At 45.9% G+C, this 14,856-nt stretch overlaps 1 protein-coding gene across 7 annotated transcripts in view; it reads left to right on the forward strand.

Moving 5' to 3' along the window:
• The window catches only part of CCDC149 (coiled-coil domain containing 149), a 96,766-nt gene that overhangs the window by 16,675 nt on the left and 65,235 nt on the right, over window positions 1–14,856 (forward strand). The window contains exon 1 of one of the 7 annotated variants that reach the window (XM_047855850.1): window positions 2,205–2,428. The exons of the other annotated variants lie outside the window; for them this stretch is intronic. Within the exon in view, the coding sequence (XP_047711806.1) occupies window positions 2,423–2,428 (6 nt within the window). The 5' untranslated portion in view covers window positions 2,205–2,422. Of the gene's footprint in view, window positions 1–2,204; window positions 2,429–14,856 lie in introns of those variants that run through there. 7 annotated transcript variants of the gene reach the window in all.

Consider the following 14,856-nt stretch of genomic DNA (forward strand, 5'->3'; position numbering starts at 1 on the left):
AGAGCTGGGATTTGAACTCGGGTTCTTTTTATTCCAAAGTCTGTGTTTCCCCTGGTCTACCGTAGCCTCACCAAATGGATGAGTGAGTGAACGAATGAAAAAACATTCTAGTGTGGTGCTCATTTTTAGGAGGTGTGTATTTTGAATTATCAAGCCAAGAAGGAAGTATTCTTTCATTTAAACTCTATGAAAACCTCAGTATAGTACTTACACAGTTTTGTATCATGGGTATCCAGTGACACCTGTCAGGGGTGACATAGGGCTCTCGTATGAACTCAGTTACATATCTTACATTAAAAGGTGCCAAATTTCCTCAGTATCAGTTGCTTGGGTGTGTTGGCATATTATTTAGGATTAGTTTTAACGTAATACCAGAAACAGCAGTGGTTTGGATAAGATAGAGTTATCTGTATTTCTCTCTCAAGTACAGTGACTTTAGAGGAAGACCGTTTAAGGCTGATATGGCAGCTTACAGTTTTTCAGGGACCCAGGCACCTTCTGTTTCTTTTATCCACCGTTCCGACAGTGGAGCTTTCCATTTTCGGGATGAATATTTTGCAGGAGGAAGAAAACATGAAGAAGAATATGCTCCTTCCTTTAAGGAAACTTCCCAGAAGTCTCCTGGAACACTTCTGCTTCCCTCTTCTTGGCCAGCACTTTATAGGAGATGTAGGGGATCATAGTAACTCCTACCTCCTAGGGCCTCATCGTGAGGACCAAATGAACTAATGTGTGTGAAGTGCCCAGAACAGTACCTGGCACACGGTCAGTGGTGGAGGAGGGTCTGCCCTTAGTGTTTTGTCTGATGCCTCCATGGCCATATGTGGGGTCTAGGCCCATCAGGCTTGATAGGTCTTTCCCAAAGACTTGTTTTAACTACTTTGGTCTTTGCACCCTCCTACACAGTACGGACAGCAACAGTCCTAATGATATAGCATGAACATGATGATGATGACTGATGAGGAGGAGGAGGAGGAGGAGGATTATAAAGATAAAAAAAATAATAACCTCTTAGCAAATGCCAGCTTCACACCAGTGACTGGACTAGATACCTTGTTCCATTGCCTCCTTTATGTCGCAGACCCTACGAAGGACACACTGTCATGGTCCCCCTTTTACAAGTAAGGGGTCTTTGGCTCAGCAAGAGATGGATTAACTTGCTCAAGGTCATTCAGCTACAGGTGCAGGGCAGGGACTGGAATCCAAGAAAGTCTGCCCCCCCCCCCCCAAAACGTACTTGGGATATCCACTGCCTTCCATGAGCTTTTAGGTCTCTCTGCCTCTAAAATTTCATCTCCTTTTGGAATGGTTAGCCTGGTCACATATTTAGTCAGTCCTATTGACGCTGCTGTCTGTAGTGACCTTGATTATCAGTGACTTTCCTTACTGAAAGAGAAATGCCCACGCCTTGATGCTACCTGCATCAGTGATGTCTTCTCCAAAGGAATCCTTTTTTTTTTTTTTTTTTAATTTTTTTTTTCAACGTTTATTTATTTTTGGGACAGAGAGAGACAGAGCATGAACGGGGGAGGGGCAGAGAGAGAGGGAGACACAGAATCGGAAACAGGCTCCAGGCTCCGAGCCATCAGCCCAGAGCCTGACGCGGGGCTCGAACTCACGGACCGCGAGATCGTGACCTGGCTGAAGTCGGACGCTTAACCGACTGCGCCACCCAGGCGCCCCTCCAAAGGAATCCTTGAAGCGCCAGGTCTTGTGTCTGTACTTGCAGAGGAACAAACTGAAGCAACCCATGTTACTGTCATTTCAATGCTCTTCTGATGAACCGTGATTGTGGTGGACAAATGGGCTGTCAAGAGAAGCCATAAAATTATGCCCAGTGTTGGCTGTTGGCTTGTTGGTGATGTGGAGACAATGAGGACTTTGCCATCCTCCCTGAAAGCCATACTAAATTGAGATCATCCATAGGAGCCCTTTGCTAGCATAATCGACCCAGTTGCACCATTACCAGCCAGGGAAACAGACCTGGACAGAGCCCTCGCCTTAATTAGTGTTTATAGTTTAGTCTGCCCTCTGAATAAGCCTGCGATTTGAATCAGCAGAACTGCACATCCACCCATGTTCCAGAATGAATCTCCACCTAACTTGTTGCCGTGGGGCCGAGTTCTGAACTGACAGTTCTTGTTGAGGAACATTTCTCACTAATCAGTACTGCCTGGAGGTGGTGGTAAGAAACTGATAATGACAAGCTCAGGAGCAAATTAACAGTGCTCAGGAAAATATGAGCTAGGCATAGAGAGAAGGCAAAAACAGCTCCCACTCACAAGCTTCCGCTGGGGACACCTTCATCCTGTAGGTGGAAATTGGGGCCCAAGTGGCCCTTTAATGATGACTCCGTGATTCTCATGCAGAGAGAACCGCTGGGGGGAGCCGTGATGATCACGATTGGCTGGCATCTTGGCAGATGGTGGTAAGAGCTCTGCTTCCTTGGATAATTAAAATAGTGATGGATTTGCATGTCTGATTTCAAGATCTCTAGTCTGCAGATGACTGCCTTTCGGGGGCAGACAGGGACGGAACACCTCCTTGCCTTGGAGTATCTGCACCTGACTCTAGTATGGAAGAGATGGAAGCCAGGGAATACTCCCACAAATGCTCCATCTTGAGTTGAGTCTTCATCTGGAGCACTCTGACCTCTTCTGGAACACTTCATCCCAGCAGGGAGATGATATTTTTCCCAAAGGCAAGGTCTGCTGACAAACTTAGGAATGGAGATTGGTTTTCTTTCTTTGAATAGGATGAACGCAGTTCTTTGGATTATTGTGATTATTAATAAGATTGGTGCCTTTAGAATTTATTGAGTGCTTTAAAAAAAAAAAAAAACATGCATTGTCTTATAGAGCCCTTATGACTCTCCTGTGGGAGAGGTGGGGCAGGCCTGGGTTTAAATCCCACCATTTCCAGGGTGCCTGGGTAGCTCAGTCAGTTAAGCGTCCAACTCTTGATTTCAGCTCATGTCGTGTTCTCACGTTTCATGGGTTTGAGCCCTGCATTGGGCTCTGCGCTGAGATCACAGAGCCTGCTTGGGATTCTCTCTCCCTCTCTCTCTCTGCCCCTGCCCTGCTCTCTCTCTCTCTCTTTCTCAAAATAAATAAACATTAAAAAAAATAAATCCCACCGTTGCCACTGGCAAGTTGTGTGACTTTGTTCTTAAGTTTATTTATTTATTTTGAGAGAAACAGAGATAGCACGAGTTGGGCAGGGGCAGAGAGAGAGGGAGAGAGAAAATCCCAAGCAGGCTCCGTGCTCTCAGCACAGAGCCCGACACGGGACTTGAACCCACAAAATGTGAGATCCTGACATGAGCTGACATCAAGAGTTGGACGCTTAACAGACTGAGCCACCCAGATGCCCCACAAGTTGTGTGACTTAAAAAAAGAAAAATCTCCTAGGTCCTCAGTTTCTTCATCTGTAAAAGGGGAGAATGTCTACTTTTTGGGGTTGTGATAAGGATTAATGACTTATATATGGGAAATACTGAATCACCTTTGGGCACTGAGTAGAGTCCACTATGGTGATGGTCGTTCACCCAGCATTTATGTAAGAGGAAACTGAGATACAGCAGGGGTGAGTGGTAGGTGATGGCCATGGAAGCCACATAATTTCACTCTAAATCCCAGGTGCCATGTTGTGTCTATCAATAGTGCCTTTGTCTCTGTGCCTCCCAAATTCCCTTTTGTTAAAGGATAGTCCTGGAATCAGTTGGAGTTCTGCAAACGACTTGAGCCTCATCTGGGAAGTGGAGGCACTGCCTCACGGTGTTTGAGGGCAGATCTGAGAAGTCAGGGGCAGATAGATATACAGCGGTCACTGTGGCTCAACAGTAGTAAGGATTTTAGGGTTTTTTTTTCTTATTATTTTTTTTAATGTTTATTTTTGAGAGGGAGAGACAGAGTGTGAGCAGGGGAGGGGCAGAGAGAGAGGGAGACACAGAATCCGAAGCAGGCTTCAGTCTCCGAGCCATTAGCACAGACCCCCACGCGGGGCTCGAACTCATGAACCACGGGATCATGACCTGAGCTAAAGTGGAAAGCTTAACCGATGGAGCCACCCAAGTGCCCCAGGGTTGGGTTTTTTTTTTTTTTTTTTTTTTTTTATGATTTATTTTTGAGACAGGGGGAAGATGAGCCACAGCAATTGTATAGCTTTCAAAGACAGTTTGACCAAAATGTTGTCCATGCTTTGTTGGCTTTTTATTGCTACCCAGCCCACAAGAAAAGCTTTCTGCAATGGAATTGAATTATTATCCCATAATGAAGTGCCTAGTGAATCTCTCATTACATTCCATGTGTGACTGTTACATGTTTTAATATGTCATTGTATATGTGAGTGTTTGTGATGTGGGCTGTCGGCTACAGCTAGCGTACCCCAGGCCCCTGGCAGCCTGGATGGAAAAGGGTGAACCTCAGATGCGTGGGCGATTTTAGTGCCCCATCCCGAATCCTGGATCTCTGTGAAACAAACCTGAATTGCACGCCTTGCCATCAGCATCTCGGCCGGAGGCAAGGTCAGATCAGCCTAGCGCTGGGGAGAGAGCAAAGTCGCTCTAGGCAAGCAATGGTCTTTAAAAATATATGCCGTCTTCAGCAAATGAGAGGGATTTCCTAGCCCATTTATGGCCAACTAGAAGGAAAGCAGTCTTTTTTCCTTGCATTTCCTCCTAATTTTTATTGGCCTGAAAAGAACAGGGGTGCACTCAGACAGCACAGAGACTGAGAAGGTGGGGACAGGGAGTAAGGAAGGAATAACAGGAGGGAAGGATTGAAATAGATATTCAGGCAAACCCTCGTTATTCCTAACTTCACTTAACCAAGACTGTCAGTGAATTTCACATACCCCCCAGCTACCATAGTTCACATTATAAACTCTTCCAATTACCTGAAATCTCACTTAACTTAAATTTCCAGCACATCCCCTGGGGCATTCAAATCATCAAAGTTTGCCTGTCGAAAGTAATACTGAAGAGGGGGAGGCCGCCATGGTGACTCAGAGAAAGCTAGATCATAAAAAAAAAAAAAAAGTCATCTTAGAGAATGGCATTAGAATCATTGTTACCAACCTGAAATTGCTGAAATGTTATCTAAAAATTACAAAGGCGAACACAGATTTGGAACAGGGCTGTGGACGTGCTTAGGAGACTGGGGTGTGATCGTGGCTGGCAAAGGCTGCTCCCACGGGTGAGTCAGTGTGGTGTGGTCACGATGGCCGCAGGCTGGAGGACCTCCGTGAGATGACTGTCCACGTGGGGTTGGCCCCACTTAGCATCTTACTCCATAGATGCCCAAACTCTGCCTGGCAAGGTTCAGTGTGTCCCTAAGTGACAGTCCTGTATATCTGGAGTGGTCAGTCTGCAAGATTTCAGAGAATGAAGGTGTAAAGGAAGTTTATGCCCCTGTGATATGGGGAAGCGCTCGTTTTAAGGAATAAAAATGAGGTGAAATTACAAATGCCATTATGGCAATTCTGTAGGAACTGTCTTGTGACCTCTCCATACATATCAAGTTTTTGCAACCAGATTTCTTTCTCTACATTTTTTAAAAAATGTTTATTTTTTATTTTTGAGAGAGAGAGAGAGAGAGACAGAGTGCAAGCAGGGGAGGGGCAGAGAGAGAGGGAGACACAGAATCTGAAGCAGGCTCCAGGCTCTGAGCTGTCAGCACAGAACCTGACGCAGGGTTCGAACCCACAATCTGTGAGACCATGACCTGAGCTAAAGTTGGACGCTTAACTGACTGAGCCACCCCGGCGCCCCACCAGATTTCTTTTTCTAAATGATGCTAAAAATGGACTTTCGAGAGTTAAGCTTAATAATAAATAATAATTGATTAGCTTCCTAAAAAATATATTACAAATAGGTAAATATATTTCAGCTTAGCGGGAATCAAAATTCATTTACATCTCAAATGTAAAGTGTATTGAGCACTCAACTCTTGGTCGGGAGCTTGGCTCTGGAGATGCAAAGGTGAATGAGTTGGACCTTGGCTGCAGGGAGGCCTCAGTCGGTGGGGAGGCAGATGGATGGGCTGGTGGCTGTGATGCCCTACTTCAGGTGTACCTGGAATGTCACATGGTTACCAGGAGTCAGGGAGAGGGCAGGAGGAGTCCGAAGCGGACTGCAGCCAGGTACCGCAGAGCTCTTGTTTGCCAATCTCCGTAACAGGGATATTTTTAAAAGTGAGTGAGTGGCAGGACCTGATGTATGGTTTTCAAAGGGATTCGTACCTGGGCCAGACAGGTAAGGAGGCAAGAGGAGGCTGTCGTGATGGTCCCGGCCAGACATCACTGGGCAGGGCAGAGTAGGGCTTCTGAGAATGGAGGGAGTGGCTTATTGGAAGTTGAAGTTATGTCGATTGCCGGATACTGTTTGCCCGAAGCCGCATATTGGGTGAGAAAGGAGGTATTCCTGGGTGGAGGAGGGAGAATAGGATAAGAAGAGGGCAGTGAGAAAGTAGGAAGTAGAGGAGGACCAGAGGGGGAAATACCCCTCAGAAAAGAGGGAGCCTATAGTTGAGAAGTTTCTAAATTATTCCTGAACACGAACCCTTCAGCCACACGAGTTTATCAGCACGTTGTGAAGCCTTTGGGGATTAGCAGGTAATATTCTCGCAGCGGCTAACGAGAGCTAGCCTGACCCCATCCGTAAAAATCGCCAAGGACCACGAGTCACTGTTCGAGGGAGAGAGTCACTCGGTGGAGAGGCGCCCTCCCTGACAGCCTGGCCACCTTTATCTCTCATTGCATTTGTCTAGCTGTAAAGCCATCTAAACAGTAATGTGGTATTTCAGATAGTCGTTTAATTATTATGATCTTCCTTATAGCAAATTATGATTTGCTTTATTGCAGATAACAGTAAGTGGGTAGATAAAAGCCACTCAGTGGTGAAAACTGTAGGTCTCGGTTCTTAGGATGAGAGCACAAGGCTACCTACGTGGCGTTTGTGTGCAGGTAGGGATTGACATCGGCAAATGACTTGTGAGTTGTACTTTAAAAATACGATTGAAATGCAGTTCAAAAGAAGTCTATCTTGGAGAGGATAATAAAAGTGTTTCACGAGGTCTAGCACACGTGCCGAAAACCGGGCATATTTTACCGTTTGTTGCATTCACGTTCACTGATTACCCCGTGTACTTGGTGTGTGGTTTTCTCCTTTCTCCAGGTGGTAGGTGTATACCCCACGGCAGCGTGTAGACTTCACCACTGTGTATGTGTTTCTGGGTGTGATTGATAGAGTCTCAGAGGTTAATCAGAATAAAAGGAATTGTTATTAAATGTGCACTGTTTCTTTTTCAACCTTTATTCATAAGCCACCAGAAGGAGGACCTTAGCAAAGTTGAGGAATAAGCTCAATAGAATGGATCTACCCAGGTTAGTGTGGTGAACAGTCGTTGTTTTCTCACTGCCCAGCATTCATTTCTCTTTGCATCAACACCCCGGGTGGGAGGGCATTACCCCTGGATATAATCTGCAGGGACAGAGCACAAGACTATAATGTGGGTGTCCTGTGCTCCCCCAGGCGAAGGATGGCACATGATCTACTTTAGGCCACCCCTTGAGGTGAGAGATAAAGAAGCTGAAACTTTACCCCGTTCTGCCCCGATCGGTGGCCTCTAACCTCATCTTTCCTGCACTGAGACCTGGTGGTTCCTCGTCCTGCCTGCAGCCACCAGAGTCACCTCGCTGCTTACTTGTTTCCAAGTCGACTTCTCTGTCCTTCTGCCAATTCTATGAGTGCCAATATCCTTCCAGTACATTCCTGCGTTAGAGTATCAGTTACTGTCACTTACAGCTAAAGGGTCCTGTTGCTTAGAACCCAACGCAGAGAACAGTCTGGCTTTGCTACTGACTACTACTTTAGGAATGAAGGATAAATTGACCTCATTGGGCTTCAGTGTTCTCCTGCCTAAAATGGGGCTAATCATACAACCTACGTCATAGAGCAGCTGTATGGATTGAATATAATGTTTCAAGTTGATCACTGCATACAGTTTGGAACAAAATGTTCACTAAATAGTGGTCACTATGCCACTAATTACTATTGTTAATGAAATAAAAGTCTACGCTTCTCATCATTATTACTCCTAACAGTGCCTGACACATAGTAGACGTTCAAAAAATACTGATTTGTTTTCTCCTTCTCCTTTACTGAAAACAAACCCAAACCCTCCTTTTCTTGGGCCGAGAAGAGAGCAAATATCCCCCACGCCACACATGAAGAGGGGGCGTGGCCCCCACGCCACACATGAACTTAACAGGCAGAACTACGCCTTGACTGGGGAGCAACGATGGAAGATAGGGAGAACCAAGTGTGTATCCCCTGGCCAGAGCGGCCCGTTTCATGAGGTTTGCCCTGCTCGTCTACGCCCTTTGACCTGCGATTGGGCAGCCACGTGACCCGGCCGCCCACTGATAAGATTCTGATAGCAGCCGCCGTGGCTGAGGCTAACCCCGTGCCTGCAGCCGGTTGCCTGGGTAGCACCCCGCCTAACAGAACTGCGTTAGACAAGGCGATAACAGAATCCACATTAAGAGACAGCAAAGCCAGTGTGTTCTTTGTCGGCCTGACAGATCAGATCAAACTGCAGGATCCAAAGGTGTGTCTGCAAAGCGGGGCCCTGAACCCCAGCTGCCTTCCCCTCCCCCTGCGAGCTTGGCAGCAAATTTTACCCAAGCTGTATAGTCAAAGATAATTTACACCGCATTGATGTCAGGCCGAAATTGTCTTCCTCAAAGGATTCTAAATGTCACTCCCCTATTCAGAGACCCTCGGGGCTCCTGCTTGCTGGAAGAATCAAATCTGAACTCCTCAACACCACTTCCAGGCCCTTTCTGACCTGACCACCCATCTGTCTCTCTTTCCAGCTTTATCTTAGGTAGCTTTCATTCCCACTCCTCCCCCCAAGACAGCCCAGCATGCAGCTTGCCATGAGGACAGCCTGTCTTCAGGCATCTCACCTCTGAGCTTTGCTGGGACCGTTTCCCTGCCAGGAGTACGGTTTTCCCATCACCACTACCTGTCACAACCGCAGCTACCCCCCCAGCAAAACAATCCTTCCACCTGGCCTTTGGGATCCGTTTCAAACATTCACATCTTCCTCTGACTCTCTGAGCACCTTCTTTGCCGAGCTGTGATCCTCTCCTCGTGATGAAAAATAGAATAGCAATGCACATACGGCACTTACTATTGTAGATGTTTCACACATACTAATTCTTTTAATTCTCACACTAGCCCTATGAAGATACTATAATCATACCCACTGAACGGATGGAGAGACTGAGGCACGGAGAGGCTAAGTAATTGATCACATAGCTAGTGAGCGGTAAAGTCAAGATCTGACTGCAGTGTCCCAGTTCCTTCTGCCATGCTCTCAACCATTGCTTTAAGCTGCCTTTCCTGTGTTTCTGGGAACTTTGTATGTCTTTATAGCATTTAGCATGCTATAGTTCGTGACTATTAATGAATGATGATCAGGCTACTTATTATCATCTATTACTCTCTCTTTTATTTTATTAATAATTTTTATTGTTATAAAAAGTACCAGGCACCATTCTACGTTTATAGGCACTTATGTCTCGCCAGGGATGCGTGCCTTAATTTGGTGTGTGGAGAGAAACGCACTGGGCTGAGAGGAACCCTCAGCTTAGGTCCAGCTCTGGGTCCTACTAGTCAGCCCTGGGTAAGTCAGTGCACAGTCTGGGTTCCAGTTTCCACACGTGTATGATTAGGGGTCTGGTTTAGGTGATTCTTCTGGTCTTTACCAGCTGCGAGTTTGAGAATCCATAAAATGGGGATAAAACCACACGTGTCACACACACCCTTGAGGCTATAGTGAGATATAGTAAGATAATGCATGACATTTTCTCATTCGTTATATGTATGTATTGAGCACCAGCTATATACCGTGCATCATTCTGAATGTGGGGCACCTAGAATGAAAAAAGCAAAGCACTCGTGGCCATGGAGAGGGAGATGTTGAAAATAAACCAATAGTCATCAGTTACATAACTCAAGATCAAGTATTAAGTGCAATGAAGGAAAGTAACACCATGTAAGAGGATTGAGAGTCTGGGTATTTACAGACAGGGACGAACTTCCTGAGAAGGAGACGTTAACAACAGATCTGAAGGAAGCCAGGGAACAAGTCTGCAATCCAAGCAGAGGAAGCAGCAAGGCCAAGGCCCTGAGGTTGGGGTGGGCTTGATGTGGTCATAGACCAGCAAGGAGGCCAGTGAGGTTGGAGAGCAGTGAGCAAGGGTAAGTGGGAGGACTTTGGGTTTTGTTTTAAATGTGATGGGAGGCCATGGGGGACTTTGAGTCACTACATGTCACCATCTGCTTTCCGTTAAGAAGCATCATTCTCATTATGACACGGAGCAGGGACTGTAGGTGGGTAGAAGCAGACAGTGTGAAGCAAGAGGCTGGGGCCACGGTCTAATCAAGAGATGATGACGGGGGCGCCTGGGTGACTCGGTCGGTTAAGTGTCTGGCTCTTGATTTTGGCTCAGGTCATGATCTCATGGCTCATGAGTTCGAGCCCCACATGGGGCTCCGTGCTGACAGTGCAGACTGCTTGGGATTCTCTCTTTCTCCTTCTCTCTATTCCCTTCCCCCACTTGTGCGCTCTCTCTCTCTCTCTCTCTCTCTCTCTCTCTCTCTCTCTGAAAATAAATAAACTTAAAGATGATGGTGGCTGGAACAAGAGTGAGAGTGGGGGAAGTGGGTGAGCAGTACCTGATTCAATATACCCTGTGAAGGTAGAGCCATGGCATTAGCTGATGAAGTAAATGAGGGCTGTGAGCAAAAGACAAGAGGCAAGGAGGACTCCAAGGTTTAATGGAAAACCAAACATGGTTTGTACCACTTCCCAATGGGGAAGATTCAGGGCAGGGCAAGTTCAAGGGGATAGTGAGGGTTCAGTTGAAGCTGCCTCTCAGATGTTCAGATGGAGACACAGAGTTAGAGACGAGAGTGAACGCAGGTGAGAGGCTGAGCTGGTGACACCAACTTGGATGAAACCAGCAAGAGATGACGGGAAAGCCCATTGGACTGAAGGCGATCCTCTTGGTTGAGGGGGGTAAGGTTTTGAGTGAATGAAGAGAAGAGGGTCCGGGGCCTGAGTCACAGCTTATGTAACCGTGTGTAAGTGCCCTTTGAAAAACTATGAGTCTCATCCACGTGACTCAGCCAGTGAAGAGCCCAGTGTGTTCATCAGTACACAGGCGGCCAGAACTCTCCGGGACGGAGTTGGTTGGTGACCGAGCAGATGGCTAGGTGGCCTCTTGTGCCTCAGTCCTTCCCCGTGGAATATGATTGAAAAGGGTCCCAGGAGGGCCACCTGTCTTCCAAACAAGGCCTCAACACACTATGAGTCAAAATGCACCACTCCGAGTACACAGTTATGTCTGAGAGCGTTTGGTTAAAAATGTAGTTAGACCCTGGGAGGCTCAGTCGGTTGAGGGTCCGACTCCTGTTTTAACTCAGGTCAAGATCTCACAGTTCAAGAGTTCAAGCCCCACGCTGGGCTCTACACTGTCAGTGTAGAAGATTCTCTGTCTCCCTCTCTGTCTCTCTCTGCTGCCCCTCCCCTGCTCTCTCTCTGTCTCTGTCTCTCTCAAAAATAAATAGACATTTTTTTAAAATATGGTTAGATCTAAGAGAGGTAATGTGTGGACCTGCTACTAATGTATTTGGGACCAATATAACATACTAAAAAGAGCCTGGAATTTGTACGTCAGAGTCCTGGTTTGAGCTGACAGTAGTTAGTTCTGTTACTCTGAGGAAGACAATCTCAGCTCTTTTTTAAAATGAGGAAAACAGTTTTTGTCCCACTTGTCATACAATGTTGACCATCAAATGAAAGAATGTCTGTGAAAGTGTTTCGTTCGCTTTAAGTGCCGTGAACGTAGTACCTTGAATTTTGAAAAAGTTTACAAAGTCCAATTTTAGCATGGCACCTTCCGTTTGAAGCCCAGTGAGGGGGGCAGAGCAGGTATTAATTAATCTGGGTTGTGCCTCAGTCCCAAAGAACTAATTATCTCCATGACATAATGGCCTTTATTTGGGTGCCATGATGCCCACTCAACTCTCAAAATGCATCAAGTGCCATCTCCTGTATGTAGTTTTCCTCCCCTGCCCATAAAGCCAACCTCCATCCCACTCTTGCCTCCCTTGGAGGCCTTCATGAAACATCCATCGAATGAATGAATACATGTGCAGGGTGGCTTTTTACAGAATAGTGGTTTATAGGCTTTTAGAGTGACAGTCCACACTAAATGTGTGAAGATATGCAGATACGTGTGTTTATTCCTACACACATGCTCCAAAAGAAAAGCTTGGTGAAACAATGCTTACCTTCATGGGATGCACACGGATATCTTCTGTTCTGCATCTTTTTTTCTTCTTTTTAAAGAAAATGACATTGCAGGTGAATTAATTTCACTACCCAGACTAATGTGTCATGACCCACCACTTGGAAAACACTATTAGGCCAGAAACCTTGTTCTTTGCAGTCGGGCAAGTCACTTGGGTTACCTGTGAGGTTTATCCCAGCTCCAGCATTCAATGCTAATTCTAAATAATAAAGAAAATAGGAGGCTATGGGAATAGACACATAGCATTTAAGGCAGCTTGAAGATTTTCTGCATGTAATGTACTTTTAGTTTTTCCTGGCCTATGTGAGGAAGTCAATATCCAATAAATGCTTAGGTGTGGGACAATTCTTGTCCAAGAAAGATTGGACTTTAGTCACATACATGTCATCAAGACTATGTAGAGATTTGCAAGGGTGACTTTCAAATAAAAGTCAGGTTCCCTGTGTCTAAACTCCTTGGGCCCCAGAGGCGTTTCAGTTCCTGAAGTTATTGGAATCTGAGAGGAAATGCCTTAAGCATATGGTACATTGTGTATTGGCCCCAGCAAACTCCAGGGCAGTGACTAGTCAATAATCAAACACATTGATTTGTCTTCAGCAAATGTATGAATATTGACATTTAGTGGCATAGAGACCATAAACACCTTCACATCTAGGGTACGTGGGTGGCTCAGTCGATTAAGCATCCAACTCTTAATTTTGGCTCAGGTCATGATCTCACGGTTCATGAGTTTGAGCCCCACATCAGGTCCCACGCTGACAGTGTGGAGCCTGCTTTGGATTTTCTCTCTCTCCCTCTCTTTCTCTCTCTCTCTCCCCCTCTCCCTCTCCCTCTCCTTCTCTCTCCCCTCCCCCCCACCTCTTGTATACATGTGCTCTCTCTCTCCCTCTCAAAATAAATAAAACTAAAAAAAAAAGAATAAACACCCTCACGTCAGCTGAGGTCACTAATGGGATGTGAACATGTCTTCAGTTTTCCGAACGTCGGGAGATTCAGAAAAACCCATAAGGGATTGTGGAAATAATCCTGGATTTGTTATCCAGGTATCATGTTTTTCATTTTCAAAATCAACAGGACCATTTATCCCTTGGGGAGACCGGTGTTTGGCTCAGTGCCTCCCACAGAGAAGGCACCTAGAAAATATTTGTTGAATGAGTGGCTGAGACCAGCTACAGCTTACACAAGACTGTTCCGACCAAGCCTCTTTGGAGGAAACAGCCCTCTGGTTCTTTTCTGACACCCTTAGTTTATCCCATTTCCTGTAAGTGGATAGAAAACTTATTGCTTCCACTTGGCTCCCTCCCAAAAAGCACAGGGGAGAGATGCTTGTGGATCCTCTTGGTTTGGGTTTTTGTTTTTTTTTCCTTCTTCCTTCAGGCCTAGAATCTGAGGAAAGAAGAGGCAGGCCCCCTAGATCTAGAGGGGAGGGGGCGAAAAGATAAAGGTTTCACTCATTTGTTCTAGGTCTAAAACGTAGCCAAATTCAGAACTGCCCTCCCATAGCTCCTTGTGCTGGGAATACTGACTCAACGTAGTGACCAACTCCGTGAATATTCTGAGGATTTTTCTTTCTTTCTTTCTTTCTTTCTTTCTTTCTTTCTTTCTTTCTTTCTTTTCTTTCTTTCTCTCTCTCTCTTTCTTTCTTTCTTTTTCTCTCTTTCTTTTCTTTCTTTCTCTTTCTCTCTCTCTCTTTCTTTCTTTCTTTTTCTCTCTTTCTTTTTCACAGAATGCTTAGTTTTTCAGGATTTGGGGTTTCAAGGGGTTGGCCCTACAAAGATCTAAGTTCAAATTCTGACTCTGTCCATCCCTGGGCACATTACATGAACTCTTTTATTTCAAGTTCATTTCCTCGTTAGACAATGAATGTGATGACAGCAGAGTAACCTCACGGGATTGCTGTGAGGATCAAAGGCACGCATACATGGAAAGCATTTGTCACAAAAACTTTGGTTTTTGTTAATAGTGATGATAATAATACTTGTGTGTCTTCATCGTTGTGGTGATTCAGCAGCAGCACAGTGAGGGGTGGGGTGCACAAATATAATCTCCACCAGGCTCCCTGTGCTCCTTTTCTTTGACATGGACTGTATGAGCCAGGATGGGCTAAGTTATGCTGCGGTAACCAACACCTCCCCCAAATCTCTGTGCCTTAACAACCACAAAGTTTTACTTCTGGATCATGTAAATTTCTCCGTGGACCCAGATGACTCATCAGGGCAGTTGTCTGCCATGTGGGTACCACACTGCAGGCTCTTTTGTTCTTGTGACGTCTCCATAGCAATATGTGTTGTGGCAGGGGAGGAGGAGGCTTGGGGATTCTTACCTTGGCTCTTCAGTGCTTTCACCCTGGGAGTCCCTCGTGTCCCTTCCAGGCCCACTTTACTGGATAAAGCAAGTTACATGGCTCTATCTCACTCCAGAGCATGACGAGGGACAGTCCTGCCATGTGCCTGGAAGGAAAGGAGAACT

The sequence above is a fragment of the Prionailurus viverrinus genome, chromosome B1, assembly GCF_022837055.1.
Source record: "Prionailurus viverrinus isolate Anna chromosome B1, UM_Priviv_1.0, whole genome shotgun sequence".
In the NCBI taxonomy this organism is placed as follows: Eukaryota; Metazoa; Chordata; class Mammalia; order Carnivora; family Felidae; genus Prionailurus; species Prionailurus viverrinus.